The 14,542-nt window shown below is 39.0% G+C and overlaps 1 protein-coding gene across 1 annotated transcript in view; it reads right to left on the reverse strand.

Annotated features, from left to right (window-relative positions):
* The window catches only part of tnfaip2b (tumor necrosis factor, alpha-induced protein 2b), an 8,376-nt gene extending 602 nt beyond the window's left edge, over positions 1-7,774 (reverse strand). The window contains exons 1-11 of the mRNA XM_080042858.1: positions 7,764-7,774; positions 7,170-7,361; positions 6,021-6,663; positions 5,229-5,340; positions 4,624-4,746; positions 4,206-4,300; positions 3,751-3,843; positions 3,126-3,252; positions 2,268-2,387; positions 1,286-1,441; positions 455-576 (exon numbers count right to left, since the gene is read on the reverse strand). Of these exons, the coding sequence (XP_079898984.1) occupies positions 455-576; positions 1,286-1,441; positions 2,268-2,387; positions 3,126-3,252; positions 3,751-3,843; positions 4,206-4,300; positions 4,624-4,746; positions 5,229-5,340; positions 6,021-6,663; positions 7,170-7,326 (1,748 nt within the window). The 5' untranslated portion in view covers positions 7,327-7,361; positions 7,764-7,774. The remainder of the gene's footprint in view (positions 1-454; positions 577-1,285; positions 1,442-2,267; positions 2,388-3,125; positions 3,253-3,750; positions 3,844-4,205; positions 4,301-4,623; positions 4,747-5,228; positions 5,341-6,020; positions 6,664-7,169; positions 7,362-7,763) is intronic.
* Positions 7,775-14,542: the final 6,768 nt, after the last annotated feature.

Consider the following 14,542-nt stretch of genomic DNA (forward strand, 5'->3'; position numbering starts at 1 on the left):
AAATGTAGGCAGTTCTCCTTCAAACTTTTAACCTTAAAACTCAAAAGATTTTCTCAGTTTTCTTGAAATTTAGAGTTTTCCTAACTTTTTTCAAACTCAAAAGATTTTCTCAGTTTTCTTGAAATTTAGAGTTTTCCTAACTTTTTTCATATTTACAGTGCAGAGTACTTCAGCTTTCTTACTGACACTGAGGACATCTGGCATCAAGTTGTTTTTATCTGGTAAATGCACTCGGCTTCCAGGAAACATCTAAACATATGTTCACATCCTGTTGTCCCTCCCTCTGAAGAGCTGGTTTGTTTACTCTCAAACTGTGTCTGTCTGTCTGTCTGTCTGTCTGTCAGTCAGTCAGTCTTTCTGTCTGTCTGTCTGTCTGTCTGTCTGTCTGTCTGTCTGTCTGTCTGTCTGTCTGTCTGTCTGTGAATTAAATACTGTATACACTGTATAAGGTTACCTGAGGTCAGGGTAAGCAGTACCGAGCGACACAACTTGCATCTGTATGGCGGGGAGGTCTTGGAGTTTCAACACTTCTGCAATTGTGGTGAGTATTTCCTTCAACCAATCTTCCTTTGATCCCTGAAAACAAAACAGTTACATCAGTCGTGTGTGTGTGTGTGTGTGTGTGTGTGTGTGTGTGTGTGTGTGTGTGCGCGCGCGTGTGTGTGTGTGTGTGTCTTCTCTCCAACAGTAATCTACACTCCTCCTTGTTTGAGTGGGAGATTGCTTTATCAGTCACTGAGTTGGAGTTTTTACACTGGATTTTCCCATGGATCACTTATTACTCAGACCCCTGGGATGAGTTTTAAAGGTCAAGAACGCTTGTTGTCAAAATCCCTTTCTGTCAAAATCAGTGAATATCTGCTCACGATCTGGTATCTGTATGACTTTGTGTACACTGAAAAAAGAATGCAGTGTTAATACACAGCCTAGGCTCTGTAAACTGGTATGTAAACAAAGGGTATGTAAAAAAAAAGGAGGCCCACCGTATAGCAACATGTCCATTTACAGAGCCTAGGCTATGACGAACAGCTACACAGAGGCGGTTCTATGATGGGTACTATCTTGAAGGAAAACGAGTAGCATATGTAACCCTATTTTAAAAGGCAAGGCAAGTTTATTTCTATAGCACAATTCAGACAAAAAGCCATTGAAAGTGCTTTACAGGGGCATTAAATATCAAGATTTAAATACATCAAGTATGGAAAGAATAGACATTTGAAAAGTGAATAAAAAATGGAAAGCCCCATTATATTATATTTGTCAGTTTTGGTGCTTGAGTTCTCACCATTTTGCTGAACAAATCGTGTAAACTCTCGGCGTCGTCTCTCACGGTCTTGTACGCCGCCAGCTGCTGCGTCTTGTCCTTCAGTTTGACTTTTCCTTTCATAAGCCTCTTCACATACTCTGCTGTCACTTCCTCGTGCAGCTGGCCAATCAGCTTCTGGTAAATTAATACACTCATCCAATCAGAAATCACGGCAAGCATTTTTTTTTTTAACAAAACAGCGTAAAATTCTGATTCTATTTTTTTTTCTTTTACTTGTTTGATGAACCAATTGAGAGGACATTTCCAGGCAAATTTATATATTATTTTTTTTATTCTGCACTTTGAGAAAATAGTTGAAATGTCGAATATAAAGATTGAAAAAAATAGAATTTCCGGTATCAATATCTCATGAGCAAAACGATATTAAAACACAGACGATGCATCTCGCCCTTTTGAATTTATTCACATTTATTTGTTCTTAGAAATTGTAACTAATGGCTCACAGGAGAACAAATACAGCAACATTTAAACTACAGTGTAATACTCAACTTAAACCTGCAGTGTGTAGAATTTTGGGTTTTATTTCCTAGCAGATTTTGTAGAAAGTAATTATAATATCCATAAGTACATTTAATTTAGTGCATAATAGCTGAACATTTTTTAATTATTTTTTTTCCCCTTAGAAAGGGTCTCATATATGTCCATATTTCTGCATATTTTGGACCAAGGCCTAGTGCCGCCATCTTGAAAGTGTCATAGTTGGAATGTCATCAGGTGCATTGTTTAAAATTTAGAATTGTTCTTGTCCTTGAAGGCCACTGTAGCTTCTATTATTATTCGAAAGGGTTGGGGTTACCCAGGGAGTGTTGCATTCTAGAACTTTGTAGAACTTTCTTGATGATGTCATATTACACACTGCACCTTTAACATGATTTGCATTAAAAAAAAACTTCTTCAAAACCAAAATAGCAATTGTGTGTAATGCTTTTCTTTCATTTACCTGGTGACAGGGTTGAGTGGATCCCTGTAGATATTTCATCTGGTTCTCAGCGCAGTCCAGCAGCTTCTCAAACAGAGGCTTGTTCAGCCAGTCGCAGGTCCCCAGCGTGCGGTACTGTGGCTGAGAGGGACAATGACACATTAGACAGTTTAAACTTTTTTTTTTAACCTTTATTTATACAGGTATATCCCATTGAGTCCGAAGACTCTTTTGCAAGGGAGACCTGTTCCCATTTACACGTTACCATTCACACAAACATTCATACACCGATAGCAGGCTAACTATCGACATTCACACGAGGCAAGGTGGGTGAAGTGTCTTGCCCAAGGACACAACAACTATGACACAGGTGGCAGGGCGGGGATCGAACCTCCAACCCTTTGATCATCGGCCGACCCGCTCTACCACCTGAGCCACAGTCACCCCACTTACATCCACTTCAACAGAGAACTAATATTCAGAATATTTCTGCAAATATCCAGATTTTAAAGTGGCTACGAGGAACTTTTAAATATTTATGAAACAGTCTAATCTTTCCTCTGATGATCATAAATGACATGTAACAGCAAACGAGACCGTCAGTGCAAAGAATGCTTTTTTTTTATATAGTTTTTCTTAATGCCTTTGTCATGGGTATACACTCACCCAGGAACAACAGCTGGTGTAGTAAAAACACTACCGCTTTTGTACAAAGAGGTGCTAGAATTAATACAAATTGAAAGTTCCTCAAAGTAAAAATCAGGTAAGTGTGTTATGATTGGTCTCCTCATACGCTTTGGATCTCATCACAGATATTTTTTTCATGATATTTGTTGACGATTTAAAAACTGTATTTGAATCTGATTTTAATGAACTTACCCTGAGGCTCTCGTGCACAGGTTTCAGTAGATACACGTGGGCAGATTCTTTCATGTCCTTCAGAACATTCAAACAGTTTTCCCGAACATCGTCTGGGAACAAATGTCTCTTCTTATCCAGGACGTCCCTGCAGACGGACCGACAGACGACACATTAGCAAACAGGGAAATATCTTATAATTTTTTTTTACCCAAAACCTTTAACCCACGGTAGTCTATTTAAAAGCTGTTTACTTATATGTGCATCCGGGGGTTTGATGGTATAGTTCTTCATCAGCCAACAGAGAAGATTTTATATTAAAAGGTGGAGAAAAAAAGACTAGATTTTTTTTCAGAGCAGGCACAGTACAGACAGGTAGCGTATCGTGAGGAGGTTTTCACTGATTTTGATAAAAAGTGATTTTTACAACAAGCATTCTCCAGAATTGCTGACTCCACTTTTAAAATTATTATATTTGTATATCGTAATTTAAACATAAATTACTTTGATTGAAAAAAAACTTGAAATTAAGTCATTTTTTCATGCATAAAGAGGGAAAAATCATGACTGAGTTTGTTGTAATTCATGCATGAAGGGGTTAAATACCATCTCATCACAAAACATTATTTAAATGTTAGAAACGTACGTGAACTGTTGGATACAGTGGAGGTTGGCCTTGACGATCGGACCGCTGTTCACTTTGTTTTGCTTCATGACGTCATTCAGAAAGGTCCTGAGGCTGAGAGAGATTTTATTTGAATGAAAACTGTTTCTTTTCAGTTTTCACAATGTTGTTGTTATTAGGACAAAATGCCTTTTTACAGATGCTACGAGGAACTTTTAAACATTTCTGAAACAGTCACACTTTCCCTCTGATGATCGTGAATTACATGTGGCAGCAAACGAGACCATCAGTGCAAAGAATGGAATTTCTATATAGTTTTCTTAATGCCTTTGTCATGGGTATACGCTCACCCAGGAACAACAGCTGGCGTAGTAAAAACACTACCGCTTTTGTCCAAAGGGGTTGCAATAATTAACACAAATTGAAAGTTCCTCGGAGCACCTTTAAACATTTAAAATGGCCGTGAGTCTCGTTACCTTTTCATGAAATCGTCCAGTTGTTGCGTAGTGGTCTGGGCCTTCTGTCCGTCTCCCAAAATCTTTTCAGTTGAAGTCACCGCGCCATTGATAAGCTGAAGAAAGATGGTGGACACAGATCAATTTCAGCATTTAAAAATAACTGTAAAGTTCTGATTTCTACTACTTTTACTATTTCATTATTTTTTTTGCAAACACGTCAATGAAAGAAACTGAACCATTACTCTGGTAGCAGTAGTGCATGCTCTACTTTATCTGGCTGCTCTACTATGCTCGCCAGCTATTCTCAACTTTTTGCAGGTGGAGTACATTGGGGTTTTGAAAGCTTATGCAGCCCGAAAGCGACGCTATATTGTTATTGTGAAAAAAAATACATTAAATCCGCTTTAAAAATTGCATTGCTTTATTGATTCTCTACCTGTATGATGTCATAGGCCACAGTGCTGGTGAAGCAGCCGTCTTCTCTCTTGGGTTCCTTTCCTTCGCTCCATTCCAGCTTCTCCTCGTCCAGGATGCGGCCCATGTAGGTCCACAGCTCCTCCTGAAAGCACAATACCACCATGCTTAATAATAATACACAGTCTTTCATGCACAGGTTGAGTTTTTAAGTGTAAAGCATTTAAAGCTATAGTGCGTAACTTTTTCATGTAAATGACTGTTGGCTATATTCAAGCCATTTCCAAACAGGTTGACACAAAGTTGATAAAAGCCTATGAGCTTCACAAAAGTCTCTCTGTATTTCTCGGTATGAAAGTGTTTACAAACTGGTGTCAGAAATATCCCCAAAAAGCGCACACGAAATCTTCCAGTTGCTGATTCTACTGCTAAGAAAAAAACCTGGATGTAGAGCAGAAGGAATAAACATCCATGCAAGATCACTAAACACATGTTCCATGTTGTGATGTTGCTCAGAATTCCTCATGGGGGCACCAGAAGTTACGCACAGTAGCTTTAAATTGAGCTGCACAGGTGAAAGCATAAAATATTAGACACACCAAACGTGTAGGAATCGGCTTTGTTTACCTGTTGTCTGCTGAGGTACTGTTCCTTCAGAGGCTCCAGTAATTCTTCGGGGAGAAGTTTCCCCAACGCTGTCACATCCACTACACCGGCCAGCTGAGGCTTCTGCAGGATTCTGACAGACAGGAGATATGAAGAATTTTATTAAAATTATAGGATTATGATTTCAAGTGCGTTTTTTCAGTCTTGCAGTAGATATTGAATTCATTTTTTCCCCAGATGCTGGTTGCCTAATATTCTTGTACTTTTCAAAATTTCCCAACAAGGCAACCTGTTTTGTGGTGTAGTGGTTAAAGGAAAGGGCTGTTTTTGTGCCCTAGAAACTGAAAACGGACTTGTCTTAAAGTGGGGAGCTATTCAAAGAGTTTGGAAAGCATGAATTGAATTGGTAAAATTGAGGGCTATCTGCTCATTACATTGTAATATTTATTTTGTCTTCTTAAATGTGGAAGTTTAAGCCTTATTGTGGAAGAGAGAGACATAAGCACCAACAACAAAATAATTCATCTTCTGGAAAACCAAAATCATTCAAAAGTATTACTCTTATAAACACTGATAAATGCTGTGTTCTGACTGGTCAATCATGGCATTCTAAGGGGGAATTAGTTTTCTCGCTTATGCTCACTGTGTCAAGGATAATATCCCGTTGCTTTGGAACTACGGATATTGTTCAAATCTTTCACTTCCTGTCATATGAATCACTGACAGTTACATACTACTCCTTCTAAAAACAATGGAACACTATTTCCTGTTGGCTATACATCTTCCATTACATAAATCCTCGTCTTTACTCACTGTGGATAGAACTCGTTGACCCATCTCAGGAGGTACGTGCAGTCCTTGTGCCCCAGCCCGAAATCTGCGATCTTTCTGAGTCTTGCACCGAGAGCTTGATGGTAAATTCTCGCGTAAAAATTACAGATATCCATCTCGGGCGGGTAACAACTCTTCACCGCTTCCACCACGAATAGCAAATCATCCTTTAGCTGCTTCCCCATGTGTAGGACGTCCGCTTGGATAGAAGACTGATTCTCTAGGTCACTAGGGGACGTTGATGGGTTGTCCAAGCGCTCTTCAACCAAACTTTGGAGCGTCGAATCGTGGATTTTCGTCCAGCCTCCGGGCCTCCATATTGGGGGTGTCCTTCCCCTCGTTTGCCACCGCTTGTCCTGGTTCTCATCTTGAATGAAGGCCTTTATAGCGGACGTCAAAGCCTCGGTATTGACCTCTCCAGCACTGAGAGATAGTCTCAGAGCCTGCAGTACAAGCCCTTTCAGAATGCCATAGTCATTAGAGAGCTTTTCTACTTCTTCATCGTGGTCTGTGAGGGATTCTGTCTCTTGTGTTTCACCAAACAGACGCTCCTCTCTCTGGATCAGAATCTCTCCGGCTTCACAGAACTGTTGCGCCTCGAGCAGCTGCTCAAATGTTCGGGTCACTGTGTGAAGAGAGAGAGTTACAGATTGTTGTTTATCACGATATAGAGGCATTTATAAACTTCCTGGAAAGAGACAAACAGACTATATTTAGGGCTGCAGCTGTGAATTCATTTTATCAACTTATATACCAAGTAGTTTCTGATCCTTTCCCCTTTTGAACATGACTGAATTGGTTATTTGAGTTATTTGTTGCTTATATGTTGCTGACATGTTCAATAAATTAACAATCTGTCTGTCTGTCTGTCTGTCTGTCTGTCTGTCTGTCTGTCTGTCTGTCTGTCTGTCTGTCTGTCTGTCTGTCTATCACTCCATCCATATATCCATCCATCCATCCATCCATACAGCTATGTGTTATGACTGTTATATTCCTGCATTAATCAATACACTTGCATACACTTACAGAGGCTACTACATTAAAACTACAATAAGTGACTTAAGCCCGAATTTTAAACTTAAACCACTTGGTTCCTGGATGTTCTTAACCTCTTAATGCAGCCTGACTGACCGTGTTTGGGCTCCTCTTGGCGGGGTGAGTGTTGTCCGTCAGTCAGGGTGGATGATTTGTTGGTGTTGTTGTTGTTGACAGAGACTGGAGCGGTTCTCTGGTTTCTCCTGAAGTTAAACAACCCGAGGATGCCCGTGCTGTCGGACCGGATACGCATCTTCGCTGTCTGGGAGTCTGAAGAGTCTGATGAGTCTGACGAGTCCACGGAGACAAAGAGAGAGGCCAAAAATGAGTCAATTAAAAAAGAGAAATTTATTTAAAAAGTTATGTTTTGCCTGGTGCACAGAAATAACATATCATCATCCCTCTCCACGGCATATTATATGAAAGTAAACATAAATAGCTGCATAGGTCCTTACAAATATAAAGTAAACTCAATATAAAAATGCCACCATGATTAAAACAAATTACAGATAATATGAAAAAAAAACACACACACACACACACACACACACACACACACACACACACACACACACACACACACACTCACAGCAAGTCCCAGCATATTGAAAATAAACCAAATGAATTGTAATATGCAGTAATTTGCAGTGAGTGAACGGGGTCCTCACAGACAGATAAATACCAACTCACCCTGAGCCCACAGTCGCTGCTGTTTGTGTGACAGGCTGTGAGTCAGAGGGGCTTTATAAACACACACAGACTCCTCCTGCTACACACACACCATGAATATTAAAATGAGTAGCGGAAAGACACACAAACACACACACACACACAGACACACACACACAGGCAGACAGACACACAGATGCACGTTCACACACACACACACACACACACACACACACACACACACACACACACACACAGGCAAGCCATACTTTTTTTTTAGAACCACTTCCTCACTGAGGCAACACTCTAGATTGCTCATGTGTGGAAAAGTGAAATATCTCAATAAGAGTTCCATGCATTGTTGTGAAATATCGTACAGACCTTCTTGGCATCATACACCCCATTATCTATTATATTTTCACTCTGAATAGGAATAATTTGCTTTAATGAGAACTTTTACTCTTGGCTCTTTAAATTGATTTCACTGCCAACTCTTTTCTACTTCTACTCAAGTTACTAGTTTGAATGCAGGACATGTAGCAGAGGAGAGATGTGTTAGTAAAGACTCTTACCTCAATTCTATTCAATTCAGTTTATTTAAGAAGGGGACGGGAAAATTAATTAACTGTCTATTCAAGTGTCTGTAGAAGAACCATCTACAGTTTCTCCATTTTCTTTTACATAAAAAATCCCCCAAGTTCAGATCAAGGGAGATTTCATTTCATTTCATTTCATTCAACCTTTATTTATACTCGAGAGATCAATTCATTGGTGAGTGACCCTCATTTGCAATAATGTTGAGTCAAACAAATGCAATGAAAAAAACAAAAAGACAACAGACACAATATAAATATAATGCAAATACATCAATGTGAACAAATGATAAAGAGAAATGTAGAATGAGATAAGGAGAGTTTGTGACCTTATGATGTCTAACTTGCAGGATGCTCACACACTCGTCGTAAAAACTTTATAGTGTTGTTTAGAAGTCGTAAAAAAAAATGTCTTACAAAATAATTATAGTAATTGTTTTTTATGTAGCACTCTTCCAGTTTGCGCAAAGTGCTCTCGAAAATGAAAAGGTTGACGTTAACAGTTGCAGCTTTTTCTCAGAAATGTGACTTTGGTTTGTTAATTTTTTTGTTGTAAATACATTATTTTTGGATTTTTTTTTTTAGGAACACAAACAGAGATAACTTAAAAAGTCAACACACAAACAAAGGACAAAATCAAAATAAACAACTAACATGGCGTACTCTACTTAACAGGTTTCTATGACAATGTTTAAACTAAAAGATAAATGTTAAGCAAAAAAATAAAAAGTCAAAAAGGTGTCTTGTTTTTTCTTTAACCTTTATTTATACAGGTAAATCCCATTGAGTCCGAAGACTCTTTTGCAAGGGAGACCTGTTCCCATTTACACGTTACCATTCACACACTCGTTCATACACCGATAGCAGGCTAACTATAGACATTCACACGAGGCAAGGTGGGTGAAGTGTCTTGCCCAAGGACACAACAACTATGACACAAGTGGCAGGGCGGGGATCAAACCTCCAACCCTTTGATCATCGGCTCTACCAACTGAGCCACAGTCGCCCTTGATGACAATATATTTATTGGGAATTTGGTAGAAACCTTGTCAGTAGTTTATATTATAAAACCAAAATGTTCATTCTACTCAAACATATGCCGAGAAATAGTAAAACAAGAGACACTGAACATTTGGAGTGGTCTCTTAATTTTTTTTCCGGAGCTGTATATTTGCAAATAGCTTTTTCTAGTGTCTTACCTTCTGATTTGCAGGATTTGCAGAGGAAAAAGCAGCAACTAAGCCTCGAACACATGGCTCCTGCAAGCAGCGACACTCACACACGTTTAGATGCCTCAGTGTTCAATGAGACAATGACCAGTGGAGGGAGAAAAAGGTAGTTTTTTATATTTGCATCTGAAGTGCATTTGTATCTTTGACGTCAGGATGTTGGTTAGGCCACACTCTGCACCTCTCTGCTGTGCACCTGTAGCACATTTCCTCTGTGAGCTCTCACTTATTGCGTGAGAACGAGGCCCCGAAACGGTTTCACAATGACAAAATAGAGGGTAAAAAGTTCACAGGTCTCTTGCGCTGTTTGTAGGGTGTTACAGAATTTTGCGAAGCGAAAGCTAACACTGATTCATAAATGTTGTAACTTTATCCGTGATATGTTTTTTAGAGCAAAAAATCTAATCAGATCATTTTCAGTTTAAATATTTTGTCATTGCTTATCCTCTGTAAATCCAGCTTCAACTGCCTCCATACACAACGTCCAGGCAAATTAACAGATCACTTACAGTTCTAAAATAAACCTTTTAACTTTTCTTGCGGAATGTACGTGTGTAGTTCTTATCGCAAATTTCCCTCATTTACTAGAAATAAATGTGGGGAAACTGTTTTCACTTCTGCACAAAAACAGAGAAGTCCGATTAATGAAGTCAGTTAATGTTTTTTTTTTTTTTTTTTTAAGATATTTTTTGGGCATTTTTATGCTTTATTGATAGTGCAGAGAGACAGAGGTGAAATGGGGCAGAGAGGGGAGTGACATGCAGAGAACGACTGCGGGCGGGAATCGAACCCAGGTCTGCTGCTGGGCCCGGCCCGGGAGGGGGACACCTTACCGACTGAGCTAAAGGCGACCCCAATAATGTCAGGTTTTGATAGTGTTCAAGTCTGCTCACAGAGGAGGAAGTTGTTTGTGTCATAATGTTTGTCTAGTAGTGATAACATTTGCACAGAAGGAATTTTTTTAAGAACAGTTTTTTTTGTTGTACAGAATGACACAAGTACCGTCTTTGTCAAGTTGGCCTATTTAAAAACCGCAACATTGACACAAGATAGCTGTTGCAAAAAAACAAAAGGCTTGGAGAAAACGAAAGTATAAAAAGCTATTGCTGCCCAAATTTACTTCAGCACCAGAGCGGGAAAGAAAGCATCATGGGTTGAGAAAGCGCTAGTAACCACAGTGACCGCGAGTGGAAACATCTGGTGTACCTGTAAAAGAGAACGTTTATAGGAAATAAGAAAGGTTGGAGGAAGTATTCTGATCATTTATTTAACAAAATACTTCACCCATACAAAACCAGCGTTCTATCATTATAAAATCACTATTATAATATAATGAATGAGGTTTTTCTTCCCTAAGTCTTCCCTTAGTCTTCCCTTGGCCCAGCTGTCCTGTTATTCCTGACCCTTACTGTGATGTCACAGTAAGGAAACTGTAGGGTTAGACAGTGAGACCATAAAACACTCTTTCTGCCTTTTCTCAGGCTAAGATGATCCGATTTCAATTTTTTTTGCACATTTATACTAAATAAGATCTCTGAGTTCAATACACCTTCATATTCCAACCGGTGAAGTAGGCCTTTAAAGGCCCTGTACACCCAAACCCTTCTAACTATCCCTGTGTTCCAAATCACATACTTTTTCTTTTTACTACTTTATTTATTTATTTATTATTCTTTCGGACAATTCCACACAATACACAATTTTCTCTTGCAAATATTCATACATCATACTTTGTGTTGTCCGAAGGGAGACGGAAGAAGCCAAAGGCTTATCAGGTCCCGCCCCCATTTTCATCAAATTCGGATTCAGATACACAGATTACTACACTACATGCTAAAGTACGGAAGAGTTTTATAAATCTGATAAGGAAGTTTTTTTTTTCATTTTGTCTGTCCAGAAATGTCGAGAATAAAGACGAATACTCCAAAATGCTATTGGAGTTAGTGGGGCATTTATTTATTTTCAGCATAGGGGAGAACGGCGTAATCTGAGCCACTTTTTACATTTGCTCCCCTCTAAGGGAGCTAAAATGAATTATCACTCAAATTTACACATTTCCCATTAATTCAGGATGTTTCCTAGAAATGGGCATTAGCTGAATTTTTTCAAGACAAAGGGCAGTGAAAATATGATTGTTTAAAAAAAAGTTGTCATGTGGCTCACTTTACCCCAGCTGTGGGGTAAACTGATCCACTTACTTTTTCCACTCTGAAACTACCATAACAACACATATTGTAACAGTAAGAATCCTGAAAGCTATCCACACATTCCAGAACTAATGTCAGACTAGTAAAAGAATGATGGGGTTTGGTCAATTAAGCAAAGCTAATTTTCTAAACACTTGAAAGTAACTCTGAACAAAATCAACATATTATAATTCAAAAGGTTTTAATGAGATTCAAATGAAAGATATAACCAGTTAGATTAGAACACAGTCTGGGGGTCAGAACACAGGACCCTTAGAGCCAGCTAGTGTCTTGGGGTCAAAGCATAGGAAAATCAGAACCAGCGAGAACAGCCTGGGACTCAGAACACAGGAGAAGACCCAACTGGATTATAACATCAGCCTGTCATACTCTACAACTAGGCCTACTCTACATTCCAGCCCTGAAGGTTACAGGGAAAGATGAGAAGGTGCTCTTTCCGTGTGGTTGCCCCAGGTCGTCTTCCTGGTGTATTTCCTTGGCATGATGGCTTTTCTACAATGTGTATGACATTAAAATAAAACATATGTTATGTAATATTACATTAAAATATGTTTAAGACTAAACTTAACTTGTGCCTCATGGTGGGGGAAAGTGAGACAGTGGCTCACTTTCCCCCACAGCATTTGGCTCACTTTCCCCCACCACCACAATTTGAGAAAAAACCTCTCTTAGCATTTCAGGCTAATCTTCAGTTATCAGCATCACATGGTTTCATATGTTGGTAGTTCATCAACATGTATGATAGAAGTTTTTCTACGTGAATACATTTGCTTTGGCACAACAGTTAATTAAGTTGACAGCAAGAAAATTTACTTTTACATGCAAAATACCTATTTTGGTGAAAAAAACATGCTTACCACAGCACCATGAGGTCCTCTCTTTCAGGGCCATGGGGAAATGAGAGGGGCTTGAAAACATATATCTCACATGACCACAAATGTTTTCCGTTGCCTAGATACAGGGGGTGGCTCACATTACCCGATGCCTCAGATTCCCCCGTTCTCCCCTACTACAATTGACGTGCATCTAGTGGGACTTCCTAAATCTTTTTTCTGGCATACTAAATAGTAGGGAAGTATGGGGATTGGAACGCAGGGTATGTAATTTGGGGATTTAGTGGCATTGGCATTGGTTCTTATGACACAGTAAGTATTTGAACCAATCAGGGGGTATTCCATCAAAGTAGCTAAAAAAAGCCAAGCTCACCTGAAAAAGGACTGAGTAGAAGTAAAGTAGCATGAAAGGAAAATATTCAATTAACGTACAATTGTCTCAAACTTGTACTTAAAGGTGCTCCGAGGAACGTTCAGTTTGTGTTTATTCTTTCACCCCCTTTGGACAAAAGTGGTATTTTTTTTACTACGCCAGCTGTTGTTCCTGGGGTAAGCGTATACCCCATGACAAAGGCATTAAGAAAAAATAAATAATAATATTTGCACTGATGGCCTCGTTTGCTGTTACATGTCATTTATGATCATCAGAGGTTTCAGAAATATTTAAAAGTTCCTCGTAGCACCTTTAAGTGTATTTTGAGTAAATGTACAAAGCTGCATTCCACATTCCACCTCTAGAAATAAGGAGATTATTGTCTGTTGCTGCATTCTCCAGATGTTTCCGGTATTACTGCAGAAAGTTCAGTTTTTCTGTCAGTGATGATGTGGCAGTTGGAAGAGCTGTAGCAAAATAGTATTTGTAATATCTCTGCCCAGAAGTTGTGTAATAATGGGAGAAATAGGGAATACGTGTGTGTGTGTGTGTGTGTGTGTGAGAGAGTCTGTGTGTGAGTGTGTCTCAAAAATACCTTTAACAACTGTAATCCACAAAGCTGAGTTATCATTGTGTGAGGTAACTTTGGGAATCTGTTTGAAATGAATCAAACAGAGTTGAGTTGCCCTTGTGCTGTGGAGTCTGGGAAAGAAAGGACACCCTACACTTTCTGCCAAATATTACCAGTGCTCAAAAATATGTCCGAGATTAACTTTGAGTGAGAACATCCGGCACTGAAAAACATCTGCTGAGACAGTAGTGGTACTGTGTAGCAGTGTCTGTGAGGCAGCAATGAAAAGGCTTTAAGTGTGGTATTCCCTTCAAAAAGGGACAACATTAGTTTGAATATAGTTTTTTTTTGTTTTTTTTTTGTTTACATCTATGTATTTTGATAGCGCTAACACTTTTTTGGGCAGTTTCATAAAATAACTACAAACGCGCCAGTACTCCAATATTGATATAGTAGTGTGTATGTCACTATAATAATATTGTTACATTCTGAATTTGTGTGTACACTAATGTACAGAATCGGAGCAAAGTGTACCGCTCATGTACACTTTGACCAATCAGAGCGAGGCTGCGATTCTCTGTTCTCATTGGCTGTTGGGACTGTCCATTCACTTTGGCACCGACGTTGTTGGTGTAGAGCGTGTCAGGGAGGGACCATAGGGGAGGGACCATAGAGAACAAGTGGAGAGGTTGAGGTATTTGGATTCGAATCTCTATCCCAACTGCTATTTTCTCTCCAAATCATATACCCCAGCTTTAACTTGTGGAAAGGCTTCATATGCAGATGGAAGATGAATTACACAATTATTTTTTTCATATATTTAATTTAAAAAAATAACAATTTACACATTTGACAATCTTAAAACAGAAGCATTTTCATATTCATAATACAATTCATATAAATGTCATGATTCATGTTAACTTCAGTATCTCAAACAGGCGTCACAGGCGAGAAAAATCTAAAACTAAAACCTGATTTAAAGCCACACAGACAA

The sequence above is a fragment of the Ammodytes marinus genome, assembly GCF_949987685.1.
Source record: "Ammodytes marinus genome assembly, chromosome: 15".
Taxonomy (NCBI): Eukaryota; Metazoa; Chordata; class Actinopteri; order Uranoscopiformes; family Ammodytidae; genus Ammodytes; species Ammodytes marinus.